This window comes from Musca domestica, unplaced genomic scaffold, assembly GCF_030504385.1.
Source record: "Musca domestica strain aabys unplaced genomic scaffold, Musca_domestica.polishedcontigs.V.1.1 7, whole genome shotgun sequence".
Taxonomy (NCBI): Eukaryota; Metazoa; Arthropoda; class Insecta; order Diptera; family Muscidae; genus Musca; species Musca domestica.
In genome coordinates, this window is record NW_026712383.1 from 21,429,183 (window position 1) to 21,453,580 (window position 24,398).

The 24,398-nt window shown below is 37.4% G+C and overlaps 1 protein-coding gene across 5 annotated transcripts in view; it reads left to right on the forward strand.

The window, feature by feature from the left end:
- Nucleotides 1–24,398, forward strand: part of LOC101894352 (protein outspread) — a 363,760-nt gene that overhangs the window by 331,313 nt on the left and 8,049 nt on the right. For 4 of the 5 annotated variants that reach the window (XM_059130108.1, XM_059130112.1, XM_059130110.1 and 1 more), the window contains 6 exons: nt 1,940–7,005; nt 10,891–11,025; nt 11,593–11,732; nt 16,052–16,201; nt 18,549–18,681; nt 21,575–22,604. In XM_059130108.1, coding sequence (XP_058986091.1) covers nt 1,940–7,005; nt 10,891–11,025; nt 11,593–11,732; nt 16,052–16,201; nt 18,549–18,681; nt 21,575–22,604 — 6,654 coding nt within the window. The remainder of the gene's footprint in view (nt 1–1,939; nt 7,006–10,890; nt 11,026–11,592; nt 11,733–16,051; nt 16,202–18,548; nt 18,682–21,574; nt 22,605–24,398) is intronic. The other variant, XM_059130113.1, reaches the window with a different exon arrangement.

Sequence of the window (24,398 nt, forward strand, 5' to 3'; positions counted from 1 at the left end):
TTAAAAAAATTAAAAAAATTAAAATTGAAAAAATTTCATAAAAAAAATCAAGCTTATTGTTCCGACAGTTCTTTCAAATATTTCTTGAGAAATCCAAGACTATACCAATGATGTATTTCCTCCAAGCTTATAACTCCGGTAGTCCGATAGCTATGATGTTCCTCCCAAATTATTTCTTTAAGATACCACGTTTATATTCCTTCAAAGATTTTCAAAGAAAATATCGTCTAAATAAACTTTTTAAAAATACTAGATTGTAGCTCAGGCAGTCCTTGAAATAATCTCTTTAAAATGTACGATGAAATTGATGATGATGATTGAAATCAACTCCTTTAAAATATGCGATTATGGCCTCAATAGTCCTTGGGAAATTTTTTTTAAATATCACTCGATCGTACCTCCGGTTCTTCTTCAAATAATCTCTTTAAAATACATAATTAAAAATTATATAATTATTGATTACTACGTTGGGCGCCATTTACCTCTTATTTTTAATTTATCTTTTACTTCTAATAATATTGAAGTGGTTAAATCTTTAACTTATCTATCAGACCTTCTTTTGGTGTAGCAGTTAAATGATGGGGGCGATAGTCCTTGACCAAAACCATTATTTGCCAGACGTGATTCATGAGTTGTTGTTCCCTTGGCGCCATTTTGCCATTTTAAGGAGATTTTTGGTGTGACTGTTTTACAGAAATATAATGAGAACGTCGGTTAATGGAGGCACATATTTTTGTTAGTCTAATTTTTTTATAATTTTTATTACTACGTTGGTCGCCATTTCCATCATTTTTTTTTTTTTTTTTTTTTTTGGATAGGTCATTTACTTTTAACAGAGTTGTTTCTAAAGTTGATTACTGGGTTGGGCGCCATTTCCTTCATACCTACTAACTTTCACGCCATTAATAAATCTTTACCCCAGACAAGAAGAGAGCAGATATTTCATTCATACCTTTAATAAATCCTTCCCATCAAATTATATTGTAATGGGAACATTTTTTATTGGTACCTTGGGCGCCAATTCGTTTTCCAATAAAATTAAAGTGGCAATATTTTGCTTTTGATTGCTACGTTGGGCGCCATCCATAATAAATGCCCATATAATGTTGCTAGTCCTTTCGGTTAAAAAATCCTCTATTATAGTTTGAAAAGTCCTCCAAAATTTGTATTTTAAAAATTAAAATTTTGCATCTGATAGTCCCGTCAAATTTTCTATAAAAATCCGCCATTATAGATCTTCCATAAAACTTTAAGAAATCTACGCTATTGGTTCCTTAAACAAATCTAAGATTCTAGTTCAGATATACCTTCAAAAATGTAGCTCCGATAATTATCCTTTCTTTTAAAGTTTTTTAACCATTGATTCTGCCACTGATAAATCCTCAAAAAAATATTTCAAAATCTACGGATATCGCTTTAATAGTATTTTAAGAAATTCTTCTAAAAGCCCACGAATGTAGCTGGGACACATAAATATGTTTTTATAAGATCCACGATAACCAGCAGAAATACTCATTACAACTGTGCTTACCAATCCATTACCTTACTTAGGGAACTTCACACAAAATAAGTATTTATTTTTTGGCCACTAGAAACCGGTTTAAGAGGAGAAAACTTATTAATCGATTTTGGCCACCAAAAGTCATTATATAAGTACTTATTTGTCAAAATTTTGTGGCCAGAAAATAACTGCTTATTTCGTGAGACTTACCCTTGTTTAAATAATTGGTAGGTAACCAGTTCCGTTATGAGCTTTTTGCTGGGTAATTCCACTCAAATATAGAATCTTAAAATTCCATGATTGTGGCTCCAATAATCCTTTTGTCAAATCACGGAAAATTTCTCTGATATTCCTCCTCGAATTCCGAATTCCTGTATTTTTTAACCTTTACCCCAATTTTTTCTCATTTTTCTTTTTTTCTTCTCTTTTTATTTGCAGTTTCACCACCCTGCCTGCTTATCGAAGATATAAGACGCGATGAGAAAACCATTAAGGATTTGGCCAATACCATAACCAATCTAAGTCAACAGCAAAAGAATCGTTGGACCAGCACGGCCGTCAATAATGTCCTCAATTCGCATTTGCATCAGAACAATAACAACAACAATAATAATAACAACAAATTGGATGATAAAAATTCACGAGATGAACCCGATTTCTATAGGCCAACAACGATCAGTAACAGCAACAAACAATCCGGTGGCTCAGCTACAACTGCTGGCAGTGGTTGTAGTATTGGTGGCGATACAGCAAATCATTTGCGACCAAAATCGTTACCATTGGCTGCCAATTCTACACCCGCCATTGTATCGGCAATTGTTAAGAAAATACCACCAGTAATGGCAACAACAACGGCAAGCAACAAATCTAGTCTACGCTATCATCAACATCATCAGCAACAACAGCAGCAGCAGCAGCAAACCTACCAAAGCCGCAAACAACACAAACAGGCCTTGGAACGAGGTGATCCCGATGGTGGCTGCAATTTAGATGATCTTTCATCCAACTATTTGTCGAAAACAGTAGAATTGCGTGTGAATCCGGCAGTGCCGCCATCCCAGGCCCATGGATCTTCTTCAGCTGCCTCAGCAGCGGCGGCGGCAGCAGCAGCCACGAATACAACACCCAACAACACACCCTCAGCATTGACCGAATCACTGAACGCCAAGAAAGGTTGGCTAATGAAACAAGATAATCGTACCGGTGACTGGACCAAGCATTGGTTCACATTGAGTGGTGCTGCTTTGTTCTATTATCGTGATCCTGTTTCGGAGGAGCGTGGTGTCTTAGATGGTGTACTGGATGTTAATAGTCTTACAAATGTGGCCGAAGTCAATGCCAATAGAAATTATGCTTTCCAGTTAACAACATGGGATAAGCGGCGCCTAATATTGGCTAGTCTCTCACCAAATTCTCGCAATAGCTGGATTGCAATTCTAAGAAATGCTGCAGGCTTACCCGGCGGCAATGGTATGGCATCCAGCAATGCCAGCACCAGTGTAACAAGCTCTCCCATACAGAGCGGCATGGGCATGAAACATTCGAGTAGTGGTGTACAGACGTTGGCGCCCAACGATAAAGCCTCAACAATAGCAGCAGCCGCAGCAACAGCCACAACAACTGAGCTGATTATCAAAGATAATACCAGTGATGATATGAAAAGTGAAATTGAAAAAGATTTTATCAAGGCCCAGCGGATAATGCAAAAATATTCCGGCGAGTCAAATAGCAGACTAAAGAAGCTAACCAACGAAACTAGTCCCAAGGTGATCATCACCAATGTCAGTAGTAGTTCATCCAAGTCGTCAACCCAAATTAGTCCACCAACTCCGCTAACACCAAAGACTGCTATGCATTTTTCTTCGGATGAAGAGTATCGTACCGCTTCGGAGGGTGGTAGGCGGGATAGTATTGGTGATTGGGGCTCACCGCTGTCACCTTCCCCGCCCAGCACCCTAAATATGATGAGAGCCAAAGATAGAATGCGTTCACGCACCACAACACCCTGTCCACGCATGCATAAGCGTAGCCGTTCATCTCCTCCCTCCTCTAGGCGTAGCACTGTTGACAGTGTGGGCTCAGATGATTTACCCGTCATCCACACCGTACATGAGGAAATCAATTTAAATGTGGACAAGGAATTGCAGTTCCGTCTCAGTGTTGTGGAGAAGGAACGCGATCTATTACGCGATGAAGCCAAAGAACGTGAGGCTCGCATGTCCGAGCTACTCAACACCTTAGAGCGTACCGAGCAAGAGTTAAATCAACGCATACAGGAAATGGAAGAGGTACGTGAATGTTTGACCACCCAGCTGGAGGATGCCAAGAGAAATGCCTCTGAAATCATTGAAAGACTAACCGATGAATTGGATGAAGGTCAAAGGAAAATCAAAGATCTCGAAGATCGCTTGGCCCGAGGCATTGAAGAAAACGAGAATCTTTACAAGAGACTCCGAGAAATGGAGAGCTGTAGTCCGGCAAGTTTCATCAACCTGCAAAGGAGCAAAATGAAACGCATGGACTCGTTGAGTGACCTAACCCACATTAATGACATTGATCCATATGGCTTGGAGCGAGATTCCCTGGCCGAAGAATACAGTGAGTTGAAGGGACGCTTTGAGAAGGCTGTCAATGAAATTCGGGCCATGAAACGGGAGCTGAAAGAATCCCAGAATCAATACGATTCTCTGGAGATTTCCTATGCTTCACTCAAACAGGATTTGGAACGCAAAGAAATCGAAGATCAGTCTCAGCTACAAATGATGGCTGATCGTATACAGGATCTTACACTGAAATACAGCTCATCGGAGAGACAAGTGCGAACGTTGAAACAAAAATTAGCCAAGTCCGAACGTCGAAGATCTTTGTCCCTGAAGGGCAAAGAACAGCTAACCGTTAGCAAAGAATTGGAAATAAAGTTAAATGATTTGGAAACCAAAATGGATGAATTGGAAAAGAGTCATCATTTGGATGTAAAACAACCGATCATGGAGAGTGCTCCCGCAGTGAGGCTGGCTGGAAAGAAATCATCTCGACGCCGTTCACTGGAATCTTCGGCCTCAGATTCTTTGCAATTTTTGGTGCGGGTCAACGATTTGGAAAAACGTTGTGAGGGAGTTAATAGCTCACGCAGTTCCTCGTGTACCCCCACACCGAATTCCAATACACCCACACTTGATTCGCCACCATCACGATCCTCACCGGCTGGCAGTAATCTGCGCTTATCCGAACATTTACTCGAACGTCTAAGGTGTTTGGAAAGTGTCTTGGTGTCGAGCAAAGATCGCCTGGAACAGGGTCTAAGTCAGTTACAAAATTTACGTTCCTCCCGTAATCGTCGTTCCGTTTCACCCATTACCGATCGCAAAGACTCCTATCGTTTTGTCGAACGATGCCTGCAGGAAGTTGTAAAACTTATCCGAGAATCAACCGAGACTTGTGTGCTGCAGGGATCACAGACAGATGTGGCCCAGCCTTCCGTTTACATGTTACCCGATTCTAGTCCCGTCAAGAAAGCTTTAACCCAATTGGAATCCCAATTGCGCTCCAAACTGGCCGAGCTGTTGAAACAACGGCGCATGCTCAGAGAACGCAATGAACTGACTAAGCGCAAAGATTTGGAGCTGCTGGCGGAACGTATTGCCTTTGAAAGTGTTTGCTTTGGTAAGCTCAGAGACTCTGTAGAGCGGGCGGAAAATCCGGAATTGTTCAGTGAACGCCAGACCCGGGCCGAAGTGGCGGAAACGTCGCATTTAATGTCCTTGCTCAAAGCCAAGCTGCAAGGCAAGTGCACGGTGAAAACCAGTGGCAGTTTGGATATTCTGGCTGGCGTTTTAGCTCGCCGATTACTGCTCTCCAGCTATCAGAAAACCCATGGCTCGGCGGCTCCACAAAATGTGAAATTATCCATGGAACCGGTAGATCAAAACATGCTGGATGATTTAATGCGCCAGCAGAGTGAAATCAATGTCATTGCCAAGCGTTACAAGAACAATGCCATGGAAAATTTGGCCACTAGTCTGGCGGCGGAAACCCTAAGCTACATATCAACCAATGACCTGGTACAAGGAGCTGTCCAAGAGGCTTGGCGCCAGGCCCAGGAAACCGTCAATGCCGAATTGGTGCAATCGGAAATCGCCCACATTATGATGCGCAATGCCGAACGTCTGGAAAATTCTGTGGCGCCATCTTTTGGCTACACCCTAACATCCGAGGAACGTTTGTCGTTTGAAAAGTTCGCCGATGCTGTACATGATGTTCTACGCAAGGAAATGGAACTGGCTGTTACCCAGCTGACCCAATGCTATGAGGAGACCATGCAGCAGATGAAACGCGGTCAATGGCGCATGCATTTGCAGCACGAACACAAGGCCAGCGAAGGACGTCAACTGCTCTCCGAATTCGCCGATATTGTGGCCCACAAAGCATTAATTGATGCCCGCATTGATGTCTTACGCGGTGAATATGCCTCACAATCTCAATCCATCTCCAAGCTAGACGAAGAAAAAGAAGTCAAAAAGCTCGGTATTACGGCCTTGCAAAAGTATGAAAATCTTTTCGAAGAGCTATCTACCGATCTGCAAATCAACAATCCCGATGACATTCTACTCGAAGCCGATTTTGAATTCATGTACAAACAGCATGCTGTCGATTTTCTCAGCGATCGCCAAGTCCTCTGTGACATTTCAACCTTCCTCAGTCAACTCGAAGACTCACTAATTGCCCTGCAGTGTGAAGCCACCACCTCCGCCAATGAGCACATACCACGTACGGAAATCTCCATCGAATCCTTACAAGATGTTTGTCACAAATGCTGTGAGCTACGCAAACGAGCCGATCAGCTTCTACAAGAAGTTCATCGCAAATTAAATGATTCGTGTCAGCATTGCCTGCAGGTGCGCGAAAAACTGCACAGTCTCAAGGAACAACATGAAAGTGAAATTCTCCGGCTGCAACAGTCACACGCCAAAGATTTATCTGCCCTCATGCAGCAAGTCGAACATCAACGTTCGTCCATACGCTGCCTGGAGGCCGAAAAGAATGCCATTAACCAAGATTTAAATAAAAGCGAAGAGTTAATGGAGGAGCGTGAACGTGAACTGAAGTCGGTAACACAGCTGTTGCATACCAAAGAGGATGCCTTGCAAGCCACCCAAGGTGAACAGCGTGAATTATTGAAACGCCTCGAAGCGGAAGAAGAAAAAGTGCGTTCCTATCAGGAGGAGAGCGATGCACTGACAATGAAGTGTGCCCGCCAAGACGACGAGTATGGTATGCTGTTGCAGGAACGCGACTATTTGCAGGCGGAATTAACCAAAGAACAGGATCGCAACAAGCGACTGGAGAAGCGCGTGGAATTGCTGGAAATGGAACATGGCAAACAAATGGAATGTCTGCAGCAGGCCTATCGTGATCAAATGCTAACGCATTGTCCAGATTTTTCGAATGCCATCGACGAGGAGAGTTTCCGTCAGCGTTATCAGAGTGAAATCGAACAGTTGAGGGTAAGTTTTTTTTATGAATTTCAGTTATTTGGAAAATAAATCTCAGTTGTGGAATAAAAATTAAGAGAATGCCCACACATACGTATACCATGCATATACATATAAATGTATCTCAATTTTGGAAGACCCTTAGAAATTGTATTTTTTTTTTCGATTTTTTTGTTGGGCACCACTTCCTTAACGGCATAAATAAATACTTGCTCACCAGACCAATAGAGACAGATATTTTGTAGTGTAACAAATTTTATTTGATACGTTGGGCGCCATTTCGATCATGACATGAGCAAATTCTATACTTTTAAAATTCGATTATAAATAACTTTTTGGAGACAGATATATAGTAGTCTAGCATTCATTGAATGCCACGTTAAGCGCCATTTCGTTCCTAACTAGAGTAAATCCTTTACTTCTGATAATATTGCAGTATCGACATTTCATTTATGATTGCTTCGTTGGGCGCCATTTATTTCAATCTTTCAACACAAGGCAAAAAGAGGCAAATATTAGGTAGTCTAACATATTTTGAGTGTTTCGTTGGCCGCCATTTCGTTCATACCTTGAGTAAATCATTTACTTCTGATAATATTGAAGTGAGATTTTTTTGTTTTTTGAATGCTTTGTTGGGCGCCATTTCGTTCATACCTTGAGTAAATCACTGGTTGAATTTATGATTTATATTTGCTTCCTTAGGCGCCACTTTCCTTCACGCCATGACAAATCTTTCTACACAAGACAAATACAGGCAGATATTTGATAGTCTATCATTTTTGAAGGGTACGTTGGGCTCCATTTCGTTCCTTTATTGAAGTGAGATCATATTATTTTTTGATTGCTTCGTTCATTCATACTTAGAAATCCTTTAGTTCTAATTATATTGCATTGGAGACATTTTATTTCCGATTGCTCCGTTGGGCGCCACTTTTTTCACACCACAAAGAAATCAAGACCAGTAGAGACTGATTTTTCTTAGTGTATTATTTTTTGATTGAGGTAGAGGTAGATTTTTGGTAGTGTAACATTTTTTAATTGGTTTCGCGCTATGCCGTTATTTGGAAGTGGGAACATTTTATTTATGATTGCTTCGAAAGATACCATTAACAAATCTTTCGACACAAGACAAATAGAGGTAAACATTTTTATACCCTCCACCATACTAACTGTAACTCCTCAAAATACTCATGTCAGACCCAACAAAGTATATATATTCTTGATCAGCGTAAAATTCTGAGCCATGTCCGTCTCTCTGTCTGTGTGTCTGTCCGTCTGTCTGTTGTAATCACGCTATCTTTCGAACGAATTGTGATAGAAAGCTAAAATTTTGCATACATGTATATTTTGCCAGTAGGCAGGCTAAGTTCGTAAATGGGCCAAGTAGGTCCACGTTTTCATACAGCCCCCATATAACGGTACCTCCCGATATTCGGTATTTTGTTGATTTTAGCGACATTATTTGCCGGAAATGTTTCAAATTTAGCATTTGATGTTCGAAATTCATACTACAGCCTGAGACAGAAAATTGTCTGTGCAAGTCTACGTCTTCGTATAGCCCCCATATAACGGTGCCTCACAATATTCGGTATTTTCATGATTTTAGCGTCATTATTCACTGTAGTAGTTTCAAATTATGTATTTAGAGTTCGTAACGAGAACTACAGTCTGTGACAGAAAATTGCTTGTGAAGGTCCAGGTCTTCGTATAGGCCCCATATATCAGTACCTCCTTATATTCCGTATTTTGACGATTTTAGGTACAATACTCACCGAAATTGTTTGAGATGTCATATTTGAAGTTCGTAATGGAAGCTACAGTCTGTGACAGAAAATTGTCTGTGCAGGTCCAGGTCTTCGTATAGCTTCTATATAACGGTACCACTCTATGTACGGTATTTTGATGATTTTGGCTACATTATTTACCCTTTATTTCAAGTTTCGAATTTGAATATGGTAATGGCTTATACAGATCCTAATATAACAGCTATATTCGGAATTTTTTAAATGTTAACAGAATTGTTGACGAATGTTGTTTTTCGCAAATTTTCAAATTCGTTCTAAATGGTGGAGGGTATTCAAAGTTCGGCCCGGCCGAACTTACTGCTTTTTTACTTGTCTGTGCAGATCCACGTCTTCGTATAGCCCCCATATTACGCTACCTCCCTATATTCGGTATTTTGATGATTTTAGCGACATTATTCACCGGAATTGTTTCAAATTTAGCACTTGAAGTTCGAGATGGATACTACAGCCTGAGACAGAAAATTGTCTATGCAGGTCCACGTCTTCGTATAGCCCCCATATAACTGTACCTCCCAATATTCGGTATTTTCATGATTTTAGCGTCATTATCCACCGTAGTAGTTTCAAATTACGTATTTAGAGTTTGTAATGGGAACTACAGTCTGTGACAGAAAATTATCTGTACAGGTCCAGGTCTTCGTATACGTCCCATATATCAGTACCTCGTTATATTCGGTATTTTGACGATTTTAGGTACAATACTCACCGAAATTGTTTGAGACATCGTATTTGAAGTTCGTAATGGAAGCTACAGCCTGTGACAGAAAAATGTCTGTGCAGGTCCACGTCTTCGTATAGCCCCCATATAACGGTACTTCCCTATGTACGGTATTTTGATGATTTTGGTTACATTATTTACCCTTTATTTCAAGTTTCGAATTTGAATATGGTAATGGCTTGTGACAAACAATGCCTATGTAGGTGCACGTCGTACAGGCCCTAATATAACAGCTATATTCGGTATTTTTAAAATGTTAACAGAATTTTTGGCGAATGTTATCTTTTTCGAAAATTTTCAAATTCGTTCTAAATGTTGGAGGGTATTCAAAGCTCAGCCCGGCCGAACTTACTGCTTTTTTACTTGTTTAGTCTTACATTTTTTTATTGATACGTTGGGCGCCATTTCCTAACTTGAGTGAATCCTTTACTTCTAATAATATTGTAATGGGAATATTTTATTTCTTGACTGATACGTGGGTCGTGATTTCGTTCCTAACTTGAATTACTCTTTACCTCTAATTATATTGCAGTGGCGATATTTTTTCTGATTACTGCGTCCTTCTAATAATATTAAAATGGGAATATATTATGTTTTGGTTGATCCAATGGGCGCCATTTTTTAGACGCCATGAATAAATCTTTTTGGAAAAGACAAAAGGCAGATATTTTTAGAGATTAACATTTTTTGATTGGTATGTTGGGCGCCATTTCGTCCATGCCTTGTATAAATCCCTTACTTCTAATAAAGTAATAAGACAAACCATTATTTTTTGCAACTTTCAGTACTTTTTCAATATTTTCCATAAACATTTGAATTAAATTTCAGGGGTACCTCTTATTAAAAGTCAGAGCTATGGTTTTCATACAAATAACACACAGGATGTTTGGGTATGTGTACTGAAAATGCTAGGAAAAGTTTTAAAATTTCTTACAAGGCACATTCTTTGCACCCCGGAAGGGCAATTGCTTACATATTAGGTTAAAATTTCGGAAAATTTATATAAAGTAGTATAATAGATAAGAGTGCATTGGTGTTTTCGGACTGTTACATGTACGTGTAAATAAGAGGTTAATTACTGCCAATTTTCAAAATCGTTTTTTTTTTTTTAATTTAACGTTGGGCGCCATGTTGACCCCTTAAAATAAAGAAGAGCCACTGTATCACAATCTTCATCACCTTGACCAAAAAAAAAAAAAAAAAAACATGGCATACCAATGCTGGCCATAATTTGTGAATTATTTTCCAAAAACATGACATTTAACACATTCCATGAATTTGATACACTCATTATTTATAAATCATATTCATTGGATATTTTTTTCTCCTGCCTCTGTTCTTATTCCTCTTTGCTGTTTTTTTTTTTTCTTCCAGACACTCTGTGAAAAGGGTTTGTCAGCCATGGAATCGTCACATCGACGTACTATTAATGATTTAGAAGAGAAGCATAAACAAGAAATTGAACGTTTGCTAATCGAAAAGGAAACAGCCTTGGCCGAAGAAACTCAGGTAAGATTACATTTATGAATACGGCAGTGGTTGTGGTGCCATCGTCTGTCCACCCGCCGCTTACATACATATGTATGTAAAGCTAAACAATATTGTCCCCATTCGTTAAGGATGGGGGAGGGCAACACAAAAAGCGAAGTTATAATTTGTGATCATCATAGGAGAGGAGAGCAACAAATGAAATCCAAATGGACGAACCAAAGAACGAACAGTTGCTGGCTGGCTGGTTGGTTGGCTGGCTCGACAAACATGTATCCATGCCTCATATGAGGCATAAGTATAACAACCATGTCATATATAATTATGGGACTGAAAATCATCTACTCAGACACTGTTGTTTTCATTTGGCAACTTCTTATTTTCATCTACGTTACTTGCCTTGTTGCCGCATTAAAGATTTTCGAAGGAAAGAATTATTTTTGGACAGACACACTGCTAGGCACCAGCAGCTAGAATTGAAACCTTGATTTTTTTCTCTTGCAGTTTCTTTTTGCAGCTCTGCTTCCTAGATGTATGTTATGTCTTATATCTTGTCGTTTTTTTCTTTTTCTTTATTTTCACCTCTAGGCAACATTAGCTGCTCTTGATGCAATGCGTAAGGCACACCAAAGTGAGGTACAACGTGAAGTTGCGCGCTTTAAACAGGAATTTCTTAAGCAGTTCCAACAAAAAGGCGAACGTACCATGGATTCTACCAAGGCGAAGGAGTATGTAGCGTTATTATTATGTTCCATGTGTATTTATTTGTTGTTTTTTTCCTTTATTTTTGTACTTACTTACTCAAACCTTAAGTTATCATACACTCACTCAACTCGCTACTAACCATCATGCATACCGAAAACACACTCATACTCACATGCATAGCATACCATAGTCCCAGCTAAGTCAAAAACAAGAAGAACATACAACGTAGCTTAAGTTATTTTTCCGTAATTCCTTGGCGTCTGATTTATTCCACCCCAATATGCTCTCCAAAAGAAACTGTGGTGTCCCTAAGACAACAGTGCTGTGCCGCATGCATTGTATGAGCCATTTTATGATAAATGGGAAAAATGTGAATTATACTTTGAAATTTGAATAATTTTGGTATAAATCCTAACTAATTTTTGTATCAAAAATCTAACTTTGTTCATCTGACTTCAAACATGTTTTATTTTACGTTGGGCGCCATTACTTAAATTTATTCTAAATAAAATTATTTTTTAATATTTAGAGTCATTAGTCTCGACCCACCACATTTGATAATGTTTCGTTATTTTATTATTGCCAGGACTTTATATGCAGCTTAATTTGGCGTTGGGCGCCATTTTGCTAATAATTTGAAGTCCGAACCATCTATTTTTCTTTCTACGTCGGGCGCCATCTCGCCTATACCACGAAAATTCCGTATTTTTAGAACAGAGAGAATAAATGTTCCATTTGACGCCAGATATAATCTGCAATAATCTTATGATATGATATGCCCTTTAAGTTGGAACATTTTATTTTCATTGCTGCGTTGGAAGCCATTTCGTTCACACCATGAATAATCTTTGGATAAAAGACAAACAGAGACAGATATGTGGTAGTCCAACAGATTTTGATTGATACGTTGGGCGCCATTTCGTTAATACCTTAAATAAATTCTTTACCTCTAATTAAATTAAGGTGGGAATTTTTTTTTTTTTTTTTTTTGTTACGTTGGGCGCCATTTCGTTCTTACCTTAAATATAACCTTTATTTTTAAATATATACAAGTTAGAAAATTTTATTATTAATTACTTGGTTGGGCGCTATTTGGTGACGTCATGAATAAATCTTTGCAGACAAGACAATAAGAGGAAGATATTCTAACATTCTTTGTGAGCTACTTTGGGCGCCATTTCGAATTCAGAATTTTCTATTTTTATTTTTATTTCCACATCAGGTGCCGTTTTGCTCATAACATGAACAAACCGTACTCTGAGAACACAGAGCCAAAATGTCCCAATTGACGTCAGACCTAATTCTTCATATAATAATATCCTTTAATTTTGTCAATTGTCGAGCCATCAACCTACTCTTGTCATAAATTTGACAGAATTCAACAAAAATGGAGTGTTGAGCCATATTCATTTGCCAAGTTTTATATATTTCATTTTAATGGACATAACATCCACTGAACATAATTTAAAGCCAATGTGTCGAAAATAATTAATCAATTTAATTATGTGCCAATTTTTTGTAAAATGGACCTTAGTTTCACTCCTGCATTTATAAACTATTAGACAGGAAGACTCACAACGCATAATAGTATATATGTCCTGAAACGGATTAGACTGAGGCCACAATATTCCTACTCTGCCCACTTCGAATAAATCAATTCATGTATTAACATTGGGCGCCATTTTAAACCAGTTCAACTAAAATTGTTCATGTACAATTTATTGATTTGTTTAAGAACATTTTAACATAAATTCGATGTCACTGTGCCAATAACAGTTTGTTAATTTAAATACTAAAATAAAGTAAATTTTGCCAGCCACAATTGCCTATGTTGGGCGCCACTTTTCCCTAATGTTTGTATGACCTATGAAACATAAAGATTCACTTCATATGTCCTAAAACGAATAAGTCTGAGACTGCACTACATTTTATCTGGCCAATACTTGTACATTCTTTCGCTTTACAAGAACACATAAAAAATCCTTCTTTATACAAGCCTTTGTTTTAAATTGTTTATGCGTTTGAATTGTACTTAAATTCATGGCTTGGTCTATAATTTGAAAGCTATAGTCTAGACTGGTCTTCAATATCAACTACATATCATAACGGCCTCATTTAGAATTAAACGAAGGTGCATGCAATATGGCGCCCAACGTAGGGCTCTCATTTGAGTTACAATTCTGAATAGTTCTGTTCATTTTCTTTTCTAGTGCAAATCAACCAATTGCGTTCTGCATTTAAATGATGAGCTAAAATTTTCAATGGAGAAAAAACTATTCTTAATTGCTTGTAAAATGTAAGGCCTACGTTGGGCGCCATACATCTGGAGTGATAAGTGATTAAAGTTTCTATAGCAGGAGAAACTGCAAACCTTTTTGAATTACAAGAAACTGACTTTGTCTAAAATGAAAGTTCCAGGTTGTGCGTCATACATCAGGAGTATTAAGCGTTTAAAAAACTCTATATTAGGAGTCCTTGAAAACCTGTTTCATTTAAATTACAAGACGCTGACTCAAAGAAATTGTTATATTAACTATACATACTATGAAGGTCCCATATTGGCCGCCGTATAAATTTCAGTAATTAATTGAATATCTCTTATTATTTCAGTAATTAATTAAATATCTCTTTTTTTGCAATAAAAAAAATCTAACTTTGTCTTAAATGAGAGCCACACGTTGGGCGCCGTTGGGAGTATTACGTGATTTGAAATGTCTATAGTAGGAGACCTTGGAAACCTGACGTATGTCATGATCTTAATAAAATATTCCTCTTTGAAATGCGGGAAGCTGACTTTGTCTCATATTCGAGCCCCGCGTTAAGCGCCATTCATTTGGGGTGATAGATGGTTTTAAATTCTTGTATTAAAAGACCCTAAATACTTGATATCAGTTTTTGCCCTTAATGTTAAATGAGAGGTGATTTCGCGCCCAACAATGTTCAAATAACTTGTTTTCCTAGTGAAGACGTTGTTATCGATATTTCTGCCTCATCCAAAAAACAAAAAAAAAACCTTTGAAGTTAAAAATTAATTTAAAAATTGGGTGGGATGTTGTAAACCTTATATCTGTTCCGAATCCATTTAGAATAAGAAATTTGCTTCTTTGCATTGTTAGAAAAATCAGTGTTGTCTACATAAAAATGGCGCCCAGCGTTATACTTGAATGTTACACATTTGTGATAATATGCTTTCCTAGTGCTTTTGCTGACTCAAAGAATTGTTACCTTAGCACGGATTTTAATACATTTTTATACCCTCCACCATAGTATGGAGGGTATATTAAGTTTGTTATTCCGTTGTAACAGCTCGAAATATACATTCTAGACCCTACAAAGTATATATATATTGTTGATCCGCATAAAATTCTATGTCGATGTGAAAATCTCTCTAGCTCCCAGATTAATAAAATAAAAGTAGATTAAAAAAATTTTACTCAAATGTATATTATGTCTTCAGGACTTTTGGTATTGAAAATGGGCCATGTAGGTCCCTCATGACACCTACCTATTTTGTTGATTTAAGCGATATTATTCACCGGAATTGTTTCAAATTTTGGTATTTGATATTCGTAATGGATGCTACAGCATGAAACAGGAGATTGTCTGTGCAGGTCCACGTCATCATATAGCCCTCATATAACGCTACCTCCCGATATTCGGTATTTTTGATGATTTTAGCTACATCATTCAACGGAATTGTTCCAAACTTAGGATTTAAAGTTCGTGGTTGATACTACAGCCTGGACAGGTCCACGTCTTCGTATAGCCCCCATTATAAGGGTAACTACCGATTTTCGGTATTTTGATGATTTTAGCGACATTATTCACCGGAATTGTTTCAAATTTGGTATTTGAAGTTCTATATAAAACGTTTATAATTTTCGTGCGGGAAAATGGCACCCAACGTGGGGAATTTGAGTTTTTTCCCTGGTAACAATTTTTCCATCCTTATTTTGACTTATAATTTCCCAATGGATAAATAGTTGAATTATAGTTTAATAACGCAATAGAACTATATCAAATGAACCTAACGGAATTTAATTATCTTAAAGATTTTGCATCCATTCAGCATGAAATGGCTCACATTCGCACAAGTCACGGAGCCTACCACCACCCTAATTTTCTTTTCTTTATTATGTGTAAAATTTACAATAACTACAGAAACAACAAAAATGCACACACACACACACACACAAATGATTTATAACTAATACATTAAATAATATTCTCCTTTTTTACTGTTCTTATTCTGATGACTTTTTTTGTTCTTTTTTTCTCCATTTTTTTTTCTTTTTTATTTCATGTCCTCTTTGCATGCATGCATGTATGTACATAATTACAGGGAAGAATTGGAGGAATTGCGTCAGGAAATTCTATCATTCTCCGAAAAGTATTCCACCAAATGTGTTGAAAATGCTGCATTGGAAGAGAAATTACGTGCTGCCAATCAAAAGCTGAAACATTACCAACAAATGCAACAATTGGAATTAAGGTAATCATCAGTTGTTTTACATAAGCTCAACGAATGACGAATGCCAAGGCAGGCAGCCAAGACAAGTTGAAGGCAAACTCCATAAGCAAGAGAAAAAGGGCTACGCCAGGACTATAATCAAGCATTGACGAAAGTATTCTGCTGTGGCCCATTTACCTGGCTGGCTGGCTGGCTGGCATGATTACATGGAGTTCAATATGACTTTTTCGCTTTGGAATTACAATTGTAGTGCTACACACACCTTACTTAAAACGCGCTCATTCAGCATTGCATCGGCATTGCCACAATGTAATATTTATTTAGAATTCCCAGCGAAGAACAAATCGTGCCTACATGTAATTATGAGATGTATGCTGGATATGAAACTCATAAAAATGCAATACAGTCCAACATTGTCTCTGCCTGTTTTGTACGGGGTAATATCATTGAAATTATTGGGTATGATGCTGCCGCTGCTTCTTCTTCTTGGGATGAGGAGATGAGGCCAACCCTCATGTTTACTATTCAGAATACAATAATTGTGCGTTGAAAAATACATTGTGTGGGGGGAATGAGCATTTGCATATTTCCTGTAATTTTCTCAGAAATTTTATGTAATGAAGTCTACTCCTACTCAAGTGTTTGCTTATTGTCCCAGAAATTGAGTTACAATGCAGAATATCTAAAAAATTTAATTTATGTTTTTTTTGGCGCCCAATGTTGGGCAGTCACTTTTTTACCCTCCACCTTAGTATGGAGGGTATATTAAGTTTGCCATTCCGTTTTTAATTGAATTTCAATGCAGAATATCTAAAAAAAAAATAATTTATGATTTTTTGGCGCCCAATGAGGGGCAGTCATTTTTATACCCACTACCATAGCATGAAGGGTATATTCAGATTCTCATTCCGTTTTTAAAACCTCGAAATATACCTTTTAGACCCCGTAATGTATATATATTGCTGATGAGCATAAAATTCTATGTCGATTTAGCAATGTCCTTCTGTCCTTCCGTCCGTCTGTGAAAATCACTCTAGATTCCGACCGAAATGAATTAGGTTGAAAAAAATTACTCAAATGTATATTATGTCTGCAAGAATTTTGGTATTTGAAATGGTCCACGTTTTAGTATAGCCCCCATATAACGGTACCTCCCCATATTCGGTATTTTGATGAGTTTTGCGACATTATTCACCGGAATTGTTTCAAATTTGGTATTTGAAGTTAGTAATGGATACTACAGTTTATGACAGAAAATTGTCTATGCAGATCTACCTCTTCCTATAGCCTCCATGTAACGGTGCCTCCCTAGTTTCGGTATTTTGGTTATTTAAGCGACATTATTCACCGGAATTGTTTCAAATTTGGTATTTGAAGTTCGTAATGGACACTACAGCCTAAGACAGAAAATTGTCTATGAAGGTCTACGTCATCGTATAGCCCTCATATAAAAGTACCTCCCGATATTCGGTATTTTGATGACTTTAGCTACATTATTCACCTATTTTTTGTCAAGTTTTGCTTTTGAATATTGTAATGGATTATGACAAAAGATGCCTACATAGATCCACGTCGTCGAATAGATCCTAATATAACGGCTACATCCGACAATTTTAAGATTTTAACAGAACTTTTAAGGGATTTTTTTTGACAATTTCCAAATTCGTTCCAAATGGTGGAAGGTATTCGGTCCGGCCGAACTTACAGCTTTTTTACTTGTTTTAGTTTTTATAAATTTCAAAGAAATCTCATCAATCCCACTTAAATAGTGAATTGTATTAGTATTGCCTTAAAATATAACAGTTTCATAATACCAAAAACTAGCTCTTATGAATAATATGGCGCCCAACGTGGGACTATTAGTCATATTTACAACTCTGCAGGGAAATGTTTGCTACAATCTGTTCATTTGTTATGATGGTATTAAAATGCCACAATTCTTTTCATTTTTAGTAGAGTAGATCCGTTAAAACATCTGAAATAGCGAATGACCTAGGTGTCTATTGTCCCGAAAATTGCGTAACAATGCTGTAAAACTGAAGAACTTAATTCATAATATCCTTGACGCCCAAAAAAGCCAGCCATTTTTTATTTTTATGAATTTCGATGAAATTGAGTAATCCAGTATTCAATTATAAGGGTATTACCTTAAAAATGAAGAACGGTATAAGAAATCCTAATGCTGGCTTTTATGAATAACGTGGCACCCCCACCTTGGGTGCAATTATATTTACAACTCTACAAAAACCACAATATTTTTCATTTTTTTCCAAAAGTAGAGAAAGACAAAGTGCATTTATAACTCTAATATTTATTTTTTTATATATATAATAATACAAAATTTGTGATATATATTCTCATATTCCAGAAACAAACAATTCCGTGCCCATTTGGCATCTGATGATCCAACCAAAGATATGCAATATGTTCAAGGTTTATCGAATCCCAAAGATGGTGATGATGACGATGATGAAAATGGAGCTGTGTGTCAAGACAGTGAGGTGGGTATGAATAAAGCATTGAATTGCAATAACAACAAATCGAACAAACAAAGATAAAACCAAGAACTCAATTTGTAACTAATCAACAATGAAACGAAACGTTCTAACCTATTGCATGATAATGACATGTATGTCTGGCAAATATTCTAAAATAGAAACAAAAAATTATACCCCTGTAATAGAATTATTAATATCTGTGTTGGGATGTACCAAAATCTCTCAAACTCTTTTAATAGAGATGACGTCATACTTTTTTAAAGGACTATCACTAGCTAATATTTTGACTCAAATTTTAATTTATCTACAGTTTTTAGTTGGACAGATTCCAAAAGCTTAAACAAAAAAAAATATGGAACTCATTATTATATGTCTTAAAGAAATTTTAGGTCTCTTTATTTCGAATTTTGCTGGGAAAGTGAAATTTTTAGCGATATAAATATTGAAAATGGCGCCCAACGTGAGAGGTGTTTTTCTCTTGTCTCTATGATGCCCTCGTCTGCATCTGAAAGTATCTAAAAGGTGTTTATAAGTTAAAGGGCAAGAATATCGTCACATTCCCCAGTAGTCATACACATTAGCCAAATCATGGATTTTCTAACCTGAGTCAGTATAAAGGATGATGCTTATAAAGACTAGTGTAACCAGTAAGGAAGTCAAGGGTCTCCTCTTAAATTTGTTGAATGTTATACAGAAACATGGCGCCCAACGTCGGTATGGTGTTTTTATACCCTCCACCATATAATGGAGGGTATATTAATTTTGTCATTCCGTTTGTAACTCCTCGAAATACTCATGTCAGACCCAACAATGTATATATATTCTTGATCAGCGTAAAATTCTAAGACGATTTAGCCATGTCCGTCTGTCTGTCTGTGTGTCTGTTTGTATGTTGTAATCACGCTATCTTTCGAACAAATTGAGGTAGAAGGCTGACATTTTGCACACATGGTTATTTTGCCAGTAGGCAGGTTAAGTTCGTAAATGGGCTATGTAGTTCCAAGTTATCATATAGCCCCCATATAACGGTACCTCCCGATATTCGGTATTTTGATGATTTTAGCGACATTATTCACCGGAATTTTATTGTTTGGTATTTGAAGTTCGAAATGGATAATACAGCCTAAGGCAGAAAATTATCTGTCCCGGTCTACGTCTTCGTATCGACCCCATATACCGTAAACCCCGATATTCTGTATTTTGATGATTTTAGCGACATTATTTACCAGGATTGTTTCAAATTTCGCATGTGAAGTTGGTAATGGATACCTTAGCCCATGCCAGAAAATTGTCTGCTACATTATAAACAGATTTTTGTTCAAGTTTCGCATTTAAATATTGTAATAACTTATGACAAAAGTTGCCTATGCCGGGGTGCCGTCGTATAGACACCCTGGAAATCGTAAGGATGATTTTAAGTTTCGGACCAGGCGAGAGTATTGTCGACATACACATTATTTAGAGCAAGCCTCCTCTAAGCTGGGTTAGTACAAACCTGGTTCAGGAAAAATTTGCGCTCCTCACACCTGTAATTTTTCAAATTGACCTCACATTTGCTGCACAATATACCTCTGGTAAGTGCGCATAAAGGTCAATATAACTAGTAAGGGTGCCAAGAGTCTCCCTCTCTCATATCGCGCCCATGCGCATACATGACAATGTCACCAGTAAGGATGTAAAGGGTCTCCCTCATATGGCGCCCAACGACTGCAACGTATTATTTTACTTCAAACCTTCAACTGTATCAGAAAAGCTAGTGGGTGTTCTTATGTTTGACAGTATAAGTTCTGTGTTGGATGAAAATATCGTCACATTTTCCACTGGATATACATATTAGCCAGTCTAGGTGTCTGATTCAGTAAAATTCGATTTAAGGGATTCTGTTCTTCCGATATTTATTTCAGGTTTGCTGTACAATATACCTCAGGTTGATACCTATGCAGGTCAATGTGACAGCTAAGGATACCAGGGATTTTCCCCTAGTACGTTTCCTATTAATATATCTCCTTTATTTTCTAACGGCCAGTGAGCCTTCTATCAAGAATTACTTCTAGATAAGCGATATTTATGATATTTATTTGCGCCAAATAGTATGCAATGTTTTATATTTTTTATTTAATTTTTTTTTTTGAGATGTAAAAAATTAAAACTTGAAATTGATGAACTAAATATCGGTTTTTTTATAAAAAAAAATTGGAGAGGTATCCGACCATTGGCATCGACTATGAGGTGTGACATCCTTGGACAGGATTTATTTTTACGAACGGATTTATTTTTATAAACGGAAATTACGTGTCTTCTGTTTTTAGCTCTACTTTCATAATCAGCTGGATTTTCCCCGAACTTATTGTTTGTGTAGCACAGTGTTACAGGAAAAAATCAAGAGATTTTGAAAGGTAAACTTAAAATAGAGCAATCCGAGGATTATTTTGGTCAAAATTGTAACCCTCAATCAAAGCGCTAATGTGCCAAATGAAGATCTGCCATCTGTATAAACATGAGCTCTGAGTTGTTTATCCCCTCACGGTAGCGCTGCCCTGATCTTCACTCCCAAATTGAAAATTATTTTTATTTATGCACCCATTGAGCCAATAATGAAAACATATTTAGTCCTTGTTTGGTAAAATCTTAAATATTCTCGATCTGGTACATCCCAATACACTTACCAGCCCCAATCCCCCTCCCCTTCATCTCAGCCAACCACAAAACACTCATTTAACTTTTCAAACCATTATATTGTTATTATTTATTTATATGTACGTATGTTAAATACACACACCAACAACAACTACAAAACAACAACAAATACAACAACGTATACAAATAACCCCATAACTCCAAACAACAAATTGTTATTAAAAACCTACAATAAAACCAACAACTACAACAACAAAAGCATGTGCATGCAACAAGAAATTGTAATCAAGATGATAGTAAAGAAGTCCAGAAGGATGATGAACGGGACAAGGGACACCATCTAAAAGATAGCCGTGAACAAGTTCATGGGCAATCTCAAAGGCAGCAGCGGCAGCGGCAACCAGAACGACTGGAAAAAGACCAACAACAAGAACAATGTACAAAAATAACAAGCATAGTTTTACCCGATACAAGACCACCACCACCACCAGCAACAGCACCACAATCAACATCCTCTTCGTCGTCTCCCAGACAGGAACAACAACATCATCAGCAATTACAATCTATCATCATCAGGGGTTTAGATAGCTCAACTCCAGCAAAAACGTGTTCAAGCCATGATCAATATGCCTTTGTTGATGATGGTCACAATGAACATTCTAGCCATGAAGATGGTGATAATAATAATAATGATGATGTTGTTGTTGCTGTTGCTGCAGCACCTCCTTTCGATACAACATCAATAACTAATAACACAAATTCGATTGCCACCACCACCATCACCACAAGCATCAACGGCAACAACATTTGCAGCAGCACAACCACCACAACCTGCTCTCCCTACACCATAAATATAACAGCAGCAACAACAAAGATCAGCACCGCCAACACCAGCACGACCACTGTCACTTCTTTGCCAGCTTCTGGTTCTGGCATCTATGGCAATAACCTAAAATCCTCCTTAAATTTTCATAATAACTCGGAAAATGCTGAGGATGCTGCCGGTAGCTCCAAACGCCAGCCAAATGATGAGCTTGATCAGCGTTGTGTTGCTTCTGCTGCTGCTGCTGTTGCCGTTGCTTCTGCTAATGATGATGTTGTTCTCATTGGTGACACGCAAGACATGCCAGAAGGTGGTGGTGGTGGTACAAAGAGTGCCAATGTTATTGTTAATAGATTTTGTCATGATCTTGAGGATAATCTTGGCAACAATTGTCGCTACACATACGAGCCATGTTATAAACAAAACAATTTGTTTAACTATCAAAATAGGATGTTAAACTTTGAAGGTAATCATCATCGTCTACAACAACAGCCACATCATCATGATTTGAGAACAGCACCACAAAATTATTCACCCAAATGAAAAGGAATCACGACTTCACTGGCGAAACATACGGAAAACCTTGAAAGAAACACAGCTTGATCTCAAATCCCAAGAAAATGTTATAATTTAAATCAGGGCCGGGCAAATACGGCCCCACAAGGCTTCAATGAGCTTAATTTTCTACACACTCAAAATCAGACCCATTGGGAAACAACGAAACCGGAAATTAACAAAATTGAGAGAACAGAACCGAGCGATTCTTTGCCTGGCCCTGATTTAAACCATTTCATCATTGAAACACTTTCAATTTTCGTTATCAAAAGAAAAGTTATGTTTCCTTCACCGGTTTCCAGTGTTTTTGTGAAATTCCATGTCTGTCTCACTACACTCAACTTTTGTTGAAAAGCTGGATTTCGATTTGTCCATTCTATTTTCAATCTCCATCACAAGCCCTATTCACTGTCCTTCTATATGCTCACTCTGTGTGTGATACGTCTCTTTTTGTGTCTCAAATTCTATGTAAATTTCACTTTATTTCACGTTGCTATGCACATACTTCTTGTTTTACTTCACCAACACAATTACACCTATTTTACTCTTTACACATATACACAAAAAAAATCTATACTATAAATATCAACATTTTATATTAGATTTAAGTAAGTTGCATTGAAAAGAAATTGACTTATTCATAGAAGAGAAAAGACGAACGAGAAAGATATAATAACAATCCTCTCTCTCTCACACTCTTTCTTTTATTATCCACAACTTAGCATCCTTCCAATGCAACTAGTTCTATAAAAATCTTATTTATATAAATTAATTCTTTGAAATTTCTTTTGAAATCTTATTTCTAAGGAGATGGCTAAATTTTGAAGCATACTTTAAGGCTTGGGTATTTCTTTGACTACAAATATGACCAAATCTTCAAATAATACATATTAAAGTATTTGAAAGCCTTACGAAATTTTACTAATCCCCACGTGTTCCTTAATTTCAGACCTAGTTTGTAAAATTTTTAGTTTCAGATCCTAGCGTATTTGGATTTTAGTATTCACCTATAATTCTTTGTCTTCTGCAGTCAAACCTTTTTTATACCCTTCACCATGCTTTGGAGGGTATATTAAATTTTTCATTCCGTTTGTAACTCCTCGAAATACTCATGTCAGACCCAAAAAGTTTATATTTATTCTTGATCAACGTAAAATTCTAAGTCGATTTAGCGGTGTCCGCCTGTCTGTCTATCTGTCCGTCTGTCTGTCTGCCTGTTTTGAGGTAGAAGGCTAAAATTTTGCGCACATGGTTATTTTGCCTCTAGACAGGTTAAGTTCGTAAATGGCCCATGTAGGTCCTCACTTTCATATAGCCCCCATATAACGGTACCTCCCGATTATTCACCGGAATTGTTTCAAATTTAGTATTTGAAGTTTGTAATGGATACTACAGCCTAAGATAGAAAATTGTCTGTGCAGGTCCTCGTTTTCATATAGCCCCCATAAAACGGTACCTCCCGATATTCGGTATTTTGATGATTTTAGCGACATTAATCACCGGAATTGTTTCAAATTTGATATTTGAAGTTCAATATGGGTACTACAGCCTAAGACAGAAAAGTTTCCGTGCAGGTCCACGTCTTCATATAGGCCCCATATATCAGTGCCTCCATATATTCGGTATTTTGATTTTAGGTACAATACTCACCGATATTGTTTGAGATGTCGTATTTGAAGTTGGTAATGGATGCTACAGCCTATGA